Below are 9,964 nucleotides of genomic sequence, written 5' to 3' on the forward strand. Positions count from 1 at the left end.
CTAACCTATAGATGTCTAAGATGTCTTACACAAAAAATAGTTCTTGTCCCCAAATTAATATAAACCTAAAATATGTCTCAAATTATGGCCAAAAGGGTTCGGACTTTTGCACTGATTAATTTTTCTTACCTAATTTTTTGTCACTTGAAGATAATTATTTCTAGTTGATTTTCATTTAAAATTTTAAAATAACATCAATATTTTTTCATTTTTTTTAACAATTTCTATGGTTCGAGTGTAAAGAATATACACAATTTGATTCAAGTGTAAACCAATTAAGTCTAATTAAATTATATAATTTGGAATCTGTTATTCAAATCATTAACTTGAACTTCATTTTCGTATTTTTGTTATTATTTTTTGCTTATATACACAGTAGAACATTGTTTCAGCTAAAAAGCTAAATCTCTCTACTATGTACTAACTTTTAAGAATAACATTAAGATTACTTATCTTTTAAAATTATTTAATTATTATAAAATTTTCATAAAATATATATTTTTCTGCAAAACTTAAAAAATGATAAATAAATAAACTAACATTTTTATTTTTTCTTGTGTATTTTCCAATTCAAACTTAACCCAAAGAATGAGACTTATTACCATAATCAGTGACTAAGATTACAAATAATTTATTTTAGCATTTAAATTTGCATCGTGGGAACAATAAGATATGGATTATTAGTGGCATAGCAACCTCACACCCGAAAAAAGCAACATACTGATTACTTTTAACCTTTATTATGTTTGGTTGAATTGAATGTGGTGCCTAAGTATCTATATCCGTCAATTTAAATCGATTTAAGAATGAATGAAGATTTGGATAAAAAAAATGAATGAATGAAGGCAAAATAAATATAATATATTTTTTTTCAATACAAATGGAGTAGGAGGATTGCTGATTTTTAAGTATTCACAAATTCAGTTTAAAAAAACACATTATATTCAAAACTCAAGTTAAACCGAGAAAAATTAACTACGGCCAACTTTAATTGTTTTCCACGTTTATGCATGTAATTAATTATCTTTCCTTTCATTTTTAATACTAGTATTAAAAAATAGAAGAAGAAAAAAAAAACCCTACTGGATATTTTTTACCTCGCAATTTCAATCCTATCAAAAGGGAAAGACCTCCTCCCTCCTATCTTCTCCGGTAACCCTTCCCCTCTTCTATTCCTTCTAATTGCAGTCCCATCCGAGTTTGTCACCAACGGCAATCAAAACATGTTTCAAGCTCCAAATACACAGCTCTTTGTATATTTTTTTTTTTATTAACAATCACCATAATAATTACTTAATTTGAGACTTAATTACATTTAAGGCCTCTCCCGTTATGCGAGAATCGAATTTAAGTTCTTTTTCACAAGCTCGACATATCTTGTCAATTGAATTATACTTTTGCATTTTTTTCAACGCATTATATTGAATCAACTATCCCCTAGGTTTGAATGCAGGTTGTAGGGAAACAAAAATCTGAGTTGTTTTCGCCAATTAACCATTTAATAGTAGTTAGCGTGTCAACAACCGCTGTTTAGCTAATGGGTTAATGCTGTCCAAAGTTTCTTTTGATCAACTAAAAACGTAGCACGTACAGTGCATAAAAATTAACATTAATAAGTCCATACAAAAATATTAAAAATAATCATGCACATCACATTTATTCTCTTCTTTGATAAAGATTTCCCATCCTATTCCTTCCTATTTCAGTCCCCTCCGAGATTTTGATTTGTCAATTTGTCATCAACAGTAATCAACATGGATTCAGTAAAATAAGTAATCTTAGTAATAACTCATGCATAATTTATTATACATACACAATATGAACCACCGATTTTTTAAAAATTAACTGAAATTAGTTCCTTCAGCTTCTAAAGTGAGCCGTTCACTTTAAAAGTTCCGGGTCCGTCCAATCTACAAATCATGTTTTCATTTTATAATTATAAACATGAACACACAAATGCAGTTGCATTTGTTCAACTTACAGTGACAATATTCTTTTCATTCATATATCGTGTATCCACTAGGTTTGAATGTAAAATTATTCTTGTTATCTGAAATTCTTGTGAAATTATTTACTCAACTAAAAACATAACACGTAACAGAGCATAATCATACACATTAATAAACTCAATACTAAAAAATATTAAAATTAAATTTAACCGATAGCAAAATTAGAGTATTTAGATATTTTCCCTTCCCTTGGACTCCTGGTAAACCAGGGATCGTGCAGGTATCCTCACCATTACAACTTTTAAGTGTGTCTTCATGCCTATAGCACACTCAAATATCGGGCAAGTGATTCATGAATAAACTAAAATTTGATAATTTGAGTGCGAACTGACAATCTTATATAAAATTCTCGATACATGTAGCTATAGACATTCACATTAATGTTCCGAAGGCCAAAAAAAATGTGAACTCTGAAAAAGGATACATAGAAAATAAAATAAGCATTCACAATCACTCCTTTGCTACAGACAACCTACTTTCGAAGACATTGATGAATTCCAAGGTGAAAAATGCTTCTCATCAATTCTGTGCCCGCCACATCCAGAGGGATGCCACACAATATATGATACATCAAGCTCCGAATATACCCTCCAATCCTATCCCACCTCTTATCCATGACAACATAGTTCGCATGATATGACACAGACACCAAAAAAGCAACCACAGCAAAAACATAACTCACCATTAAAGCATTTCTTTTTGACTTAGAAGCACTTCCTGTGGACGATGGATGGACCAGACTCATCATATTCACCCTTTGAAATCCACATCTGCAAAACCAAAACATGTTCTAGAGTTCAAATTCAATCTACTTGGCACATACGTCAAAGAGCTAATTTGTAATAAACTAAACAATCACCTGCTGGAAGGTGCTGAGGGACGCAAGGATTGATCCTCCAATCCAGACACTATACTTTCTCTCTGGTGGAGCCACAACCTTAATCTTCATGCTGCTAGGAGCAAGTGCAGTGATCTCCTTGCTCATACGGTCAGCAATACCAGGGAACATAGTTGAGCCACCACTAAGAACAATGTTACCATACAGATCCTTCCTAATATCCACATCACACTTCATGATGGAGTTGTAGGTGGTCTCGTGAATTCCAGCAGCTTCCATTCCAATCATAGAAGGCTGGAAAAGAACTTCAGGGCAACGGAATCTCTCAGCTCCAATGGTGATAACTTGCCCATCAGGAAGCTCGTAGTTTTTCTCAACTGAAGAACTGCTCTTTGCAGTCTCGAGTTCTTGCTCATAATCCAAGGCAACATAAGCAAGCTTCTCCTTCATGTCACGAACAATTTCCCGCTCAGCAGAGGTGGTGAACATGTAACCTCTCTCGGTGAGGATCTTCATCAAAGAGTCAGTCAGATCGCGGCCAGCAAGATCCAAACGGAGAATGGCATGAGGGAGTGCATAGCCCTCATAGATTGGCACAGTGTGACTCACACCATCACCAGAGTCCAAAACAATACCTGATTCAAAAAGATTTGATTCAAGGATAGAACAATGTGAAGACAAAGGAGTGAATTAAGACAGATGGAAATAAGTACAAACCAGTTGTGCGACCACTTGCATATAGGGAGAGGACAGCCTGGATGGCCACATACATGGCAGGCACATTGAAGGTCTCAAACATGATTTGGGTCATTTTTTCTCGGTTGGCCTTTGGGTTGAGTGGAGCCTCAGTTAGAAGCACTGGGTGCTCCTCAGGAGCAACACGCAATTCATTGTAAAATGTGTGATGCCAGATCTTTTCCATGTCATCCCAGTTACTGACTATACCATGCTCGATTGGGTACTTCAAAGTAAGAATACCTCTTTTTGACTGGGCTTCATCACCTACATAGGCATCCTTTTGACCCATCCCAACCATAACACCAGTATGACGAGGTCGACCAACAATACTGGGAAACACAGCCCTAGGAGCATCGTCACCAGCAAATCCTGCCTGTACACAGATGATCATTTAAATAAATTGAGCAATAATGAAACCAAGACTAAATAGATGCAATTACACTAACAAGAAACTGCAAAGTACTAACCTTCACCATTCCAGTTCCATTGTCACAAACAAGGGGTTGAATATCCTCAGCATCAGCCATTTTTTACCAAACTACAGTACGCATACAATAAATTGTCAGTACCACCAAGTTTGAATAGACAATCTACAGAACCCAGCCATTTACAGACTTTGAGGGTTTACTTCAAACTCTCTTTTTCTACACAAGACAGCATCATAGTATATATAACACACAAAATCAATAGGAAAGAAAACAAGGAAAAAAAATAATTCAGTATTATACAATCTACTTAGAAATAAAACAGTAACAAATGTACATAAACAGATAAAGGAGCCGATCCTGTGCATTTTTTAAATGAAACTGCCAAAATTAATAGATGAATAGAAAACGTCCATTAGGACACCAGCTAAAATCTCAGAAGTCCTCTGACACAGCATATCTTAAGTTCCCAAACCAAATGATCTTCTACTAAGAAAGATCAATGAGGAAAAAAATAAAGCCAAAAAAGTGATAAAAAAAACAGATCAGACCATAAATCCATCCAACACCAGATTATGTAATCGATGGCTATCCACATTTCAGAATAAGTAAAGGTACAGTTCAAAAAGTTCGAAGATCTCTGCTATAGAAGATCGGAACTGTGATATGTCATTTCCACCACTAAAACTACAGATCGCCACAATCTACTACATTTCATTCAGTATAGATCAGGTAGTACGAATATAAATAATCAGATACAAAACATCCAGATATGATTTTGATGAGGTAGGTAACAATCTTATCTCACACAGATTTAAAAAGAAAAACATAAAAAAGAGTACTACTATGGAACAAATCTAAGAATAAACATTCGAGATTGCAAAAAGCGCTGAATCAAAGAGCAAAAGGAAACGTACTTTGCATCAAAGTTATGATGTGAGAGATTAAGATGAATACCTTGTGTGAGAAGAAGAAGATGGCTTAGCACTCACTCACACACACACACTCTCTCTCTCTCTCTCTCCGGTGCTTGAGGGCTACAGAAAGAGGAAAGAGGAATGAGAAGAGAGAAGGGGAGAAGGAGAGGGGGTATATATATGCGGAAAGAGAGAGTGTGTCGTTGGTGTGAGAGTGAGAGTGTAATGTAATGTATTTGAAATTGGAATTGAGGTTGGGACCAAAAATTGAAATTGAAGGACTGGAGAGAGAGAGAGAGAGAGAGAGAGAGAGGGAATCATTTCGACCACGAGAAAAGAGGGATAGGGTGACCTGGATGACAGCCTTTTCTTTTTCATTTCACACCTTTCTACCCTTTATAATTTAATTATAAGTTAATATTACTAACAAAATATAAATTTATTTGTTGTAAAATTTTAGTTTTTTAAAATTTACGTATTTTGTATTATTAAATTCACTTACAAAATAAATCAAAATTCAGTAACATTATAAAAAATTATCTAAATTTTAAATATGCAAAATATATTAAATAAAATAATATAAAAATATATACAAAATATGAAATAAAAATAATAATAAGTAAAATTTAAATTATTTATTTAATAATTAAATAAATAGATAAATAAAATTATTTGATTTTTAAAAAAAAATTGAAAGCACAACACAAGAAAATATAAATCCTAAAAAAAGCTTTACACGTAAAAAAAAAGTTACAACTTTAAATTTGTAAAATATATAAAAAAAATTATGATTTCAAAATCATAAAAGAAAAACATATACAACTTCAAAGTCGCGAATAATAAAAAATTAAACTAAAATTGTAAAAAATTTACAACTTTAATTAAGAAAATTAATAAATACTGATAAATGTTATGACTTCTAATTCAAAAGTCATAACATATGTTATGACTTATCTCATTTTCAATAATAATTTAAAATTGACTTCATATAAAAAAAATATAAAAAATTTGCAGTCATTTAGGAAAAAAAACCCTTTTTTATTCCCTTCTCAAATCAACATTAATTTGTATTTATTTATTTATTTATAGGCTGGCTAGTTTCTATTGGGTCAATATTTAAAAGATACTATTATTTAAATTTATGAAAATATTCATTTTAATAAATATTTTATAATATTTATTAAAAAAATTAAGATGTTTTAATCAGTTTTATTGCTAAAGTTACAAATAAAATTTTAATTTATATAAAATAAACACTTAATTGAACTATTTATTTACATGCATATTAGAAACTCTGGCTTCTTAGGTTTTTTTTATAAAAATAATATTTTCATATTCTTAAATATACTCATATTCCTTCACTGTGTTGTGGTATGGATGGACAGATGGTTTGAGAAAACTAACTTATAAGTTAGTTGAAAATTTAGAATGTGTTTTAATTTTTTTTTCTTAAAAGTTAGTTGAAAATTTATAATTAAAGTGAGTTTTGTTTTTTAAATAATTTTTCATGCACGTAATTAAGAATCAAATTCATAGCAACATATTTAAAAGATTTCATTATTTATCTATTGTGCTAGATCATGTTGAGGTTGTGTGAGGGTCAAAGTAAAAGACAACCTGATAACATTGAAAAAAAGAAATTCAAGTAAATTAGTGATTTAAAAATAAAAAAATAATTTATAAGCTATAAAATTTAACTTATAAAAATAAATTAGAAACTAATAAAATAAACTCGTGCACTAAATAAGTTTATTTTGGTTAGATCATTTATAAGATAGTCAAATCAGCTTAATTATAAGTTACTGGAGTGACTTGCCAAAGGTAAGAGCTAAAATATTGAAAATTATAAGCTAGCTAATTGAATTGAAAGTGTTTAGCATAATTAACTAAAAAAATAGTTGATAAATACAAAATAACATATTTAATTATTGCTTTACACACAAATACACATATAAATTTACTTCTAATAACTTTCATCTTAAAAGTTAGGACAATGATTTTTAATTTGTATATTATAAAAGAATTAAAAAAAATTATAATTTTATATTATAAAAAATAGTCATAGTTGTTTTGTTTTTTTGTTTTTCATTATACGTTTCCTTTTTGTCATGAAAAAGTATAATTTGTTTAAATCAATTTTTTAATATTTTTTATTTTTTAATATTATTTGTGCTAAAAAAATCATCACTTTAATAATTCTGTCAAACATACCATCTTCTTTTAGAAAAAAGCTTTTATCCTTTAATAATTGATGAATTGATTCTTTATTGTTTGTATAAAATATTTTCATAATTTTGTCAAACATACCATCTTCTTTTAGGGGAAAAAAAAAGCTTTTTGATATAGAAGTAGCTTTTTTTAAAAAAAAATCCTTCAATTGATTTTTTCCCCTTATTTTCGTATGTTTTTATTGTTCATAACTCAGTGAATGAACGCAGATATGCAACTACTAGTTGGATAAAGTAGATTCAAAAGACATTGTTAATTTGCTCCTAATCCCATCAATGAATGGCAAACATGATTAAATGACATCAAGGATTCAAGATCACAGAGTATAATGGTTCTGTTCCAATCCTCATAAGATTAAGATTTCTCCCTTACATGATGCCTCATGCAATACCTTTCTAATCTTAATTCCAATCAATCGATAGTTGATTTTGGAATTTCATGGTGAAAATTCTTAATTTAGATAAAGCTACAAATAAAGCCACCCAGCTCTCAAAAACTACATTTCTCCTAAACTTTTCACTTGGGTCTCTTTGTGCTAGTACAATAGAGCTTTCCAAGGACTACAATGAGTGATTTCCTACATCAAATTAAAAACAAGTTTTTCGTGAAGCTCCCACTTTCTGTCTCTAGCTAGTTTTTATTTTTGCCGGACAATTTATATTATGGGAGTACAAAAAGTACTCTAATCCCCTGTGTATATCAAGAGATAATTTATTTTAAGAACAAACTGAATCTAGTAATGTTGTTTCATGTATTATTGGACACATCAACCAATCTGAAGAAGAGACAGACTTGCCTACTACTATGGAGGTGATCCAGGACCATGTACAAAATTTAATGAGATGCACTATATATACTTGAAGAACATCGTCCTTTCTTTGTTTAAAAACGATTTCATTCCTGTGAATCCAGATGGACCATACTGTGGTTGGTCATGACACCATCTGTAATTCTATAGCTTCTTTACCTTATTGTCTATTAAACCATATATATATATATATATATATATATATATATATATATATATATATATATATATATATATATATATATATATATAGTGTTTAAAAATGATCTATCCACTTGTAGAACAACAAACAGCAAAGCATAATAATAGGACCAAAAACCAGAAAAACATTTGTACCTGGAAAACAAATTAGCACCTGATTCTTGATGAGAGTGGCAGAAGACACATAATTGTTGCTGTTCTTGATCTTGAATAACATTTATAAGATTCATTTTTGCTGGAATCATTCCCGAGACTAATTTTAATTTTTTTGGTAAAGATCACATATAAATTTTATGAGAAATAATTTTATTAGAGTCAGATAAAATTATTATAAACGATAATTTTTTTTTTGGAGTATATAACTAAGTTGCTTACTAAAGTTCGAACTTAAAATCATTGATGAAGATAAAATAATCTCATGTTAAATTACACCATGTTTACGCACGATTTTATCTTGAGACAAATTACACAAAAGTGTTATTAAATAGACATTATTTGGACAATGGGCAAATAAAAAAAGGAACAGTGAAATGGTTTCTTTTAATATTTTCACACATTCATGATCGAAATCATTGTATGAATATTAGATGACTCAAATGTTGAATGTTTGTTTTATGTTTAATTTACTAGAATAAAATGTGAGGCATTTGATATTTACAACGGTTCTGATTGTTGACTTTGTGTGAAAATTTGATAATGCTGATTGCAGTACATCTGGATCCAGTACTTGGAGGTAGAGCAGTGTGCCTTCGTTTATTTTCATCTTGTTCTTTTTTTATACCAAATTTATCTCAAAGCAACTGAAAATGAACACCGAGGAAACACAATATGTTTTAAGATATATATTACCATTGGGCATGTTGTCTCCATCATTAGTATTCTCTTTTCAGTTTTCTCTTAACTTTTTAAATAAAATTCTGGTGATACTTGCAGAATGAGTTGCAAATCCAGATAGTCACGTATGCTTGTACAAATGATTAATGTGGTGAATAAAGTTATTCTGTAATCTTCATAAAAGGCAGACCAACTTTAACCCGCAATATTAAAGTTTTAGAAATATAGTTATTAGTGTTCAAATTGAGTACTTATATTGGTGTGGTACAAAAACATCACGTTAAAGAAAATAAAATTTTCTTACTTTTAATTAAAAGCTTACACATGCTTACACATGCTAGTGGCAGACATGTCCTTCTTGCTCTAATTAGATATATACCATTGCATGGTATTTAGTTGGGTTCACAACAGAAGTATCGAATGGTAATAATTGGAATAGGGGTGTGTTTATAAATATTATTTGTGACAATTGAAATTCAGAGCATGTTTCGATAAAGTCGCATTATTTATGATTTATTTAATACTTTATAGTAAGTTGGGTCTCTTTAATTAAAATAGGATAGAAAAGGAGATAGAGATTAGTTTCTTCATGTGTTTTTTATATATAAAAATAGTATTATTTTTACTATTCTCGTAATTGTTCTTATCAAACAAAAAAACTTCTAGTATACTACACCGTTTGCTGAATTGCTACATGGTTTACCTTAAGCTTAATTACACAAGCATTCTAACTTTATCACACTATGCTGGAAGTAAATTTTAGTAACGTTTTAATAATAGGGTTTCTTTATCAAAGTGATACAAAAGAAATCGCTCTTCCCAAACAAAAATAGTGCACAGGAAGGTAAGACAGCAGTTCTATAAAAAAAATTGTTAATGTAATTTGTAAGAATGGCAAATAACTATCAAAAGTTAGTCTTTAAAAATTTGTTGATTGAGATGCATTGCAAATTTAACTTGTCAGG

General features: G+C 30.1%; 1 protein-coding gene across 1 annotated transcript; it reads right to left on the bottom strand.

Moving 5' to 3' along the window:
* Positions 1-2,298: 2,298 nt before the first annotated feature.
* Positions 2,299-5,159, bottom strand: LOC114415754 (actin-7). The gene is made up of 5 exons (XM_028380594.1): positions 4,968-5,159; positions 4,053-4,123; positions 3,565-3,958; positions 2,869-3,482; positions 2,299-2,779 (listed from the first exon to the last, which is right to left on the bottom strand). Exons 2-5 carry the CDS (start codon positions 4,110-4,112, stop codon positions 2,714-2,716), a joined length of 1,134 nt encoding a protein of 377 aa, XP_028236395.1. The 5' UTR covers positions 4,113-4,123; positions 4,968-5,159; the 3' UTR covers positions 2,299-2,713.
* Positions 5,160-9,964: the final 4,805 nt, after the last annotated feature.

The sequence above is a fragment of the Glycine soja genome, chromosome 6 (assembly GCF_004193775.1).
Source record: "Glycine soja cultivar W05 chromosome 6, ASM419377v2, whole genome shotgun sequence".
Taxonomy (NCBI): domain Eukaryota; kingdom Viridiplantae; phylum Streptophyta; class Magnoliopsida; order Fabales; family Fabaceae; genus Glycine; species Glycine soja.

Bases quoted from the DNA above. Each gene is read 5' to 3' on its own strand.
- LOC114415754 (XM_028380594.1), bottom strand. From the start codon at position 4,112: ATGGCTGATGCTGAGGATATTCAACCCCTTGTTTGTGACAATGGAACT. The intron at 3,959-4,052 runs GTTAGTACTTTG...ATCTGTGTACAG, and splicing joins ATGGAACTGGAATGGTGAAG to GCAGGATTTGCTGGTGACGA. The intron at 2,780-2,868 runs GTGATTGTTTAG...TTGGTTTTGCAG, and splicing joins CCCTCAGCACCTTCCAGCAG to ATGTGGATTTCAAAGGGTGA.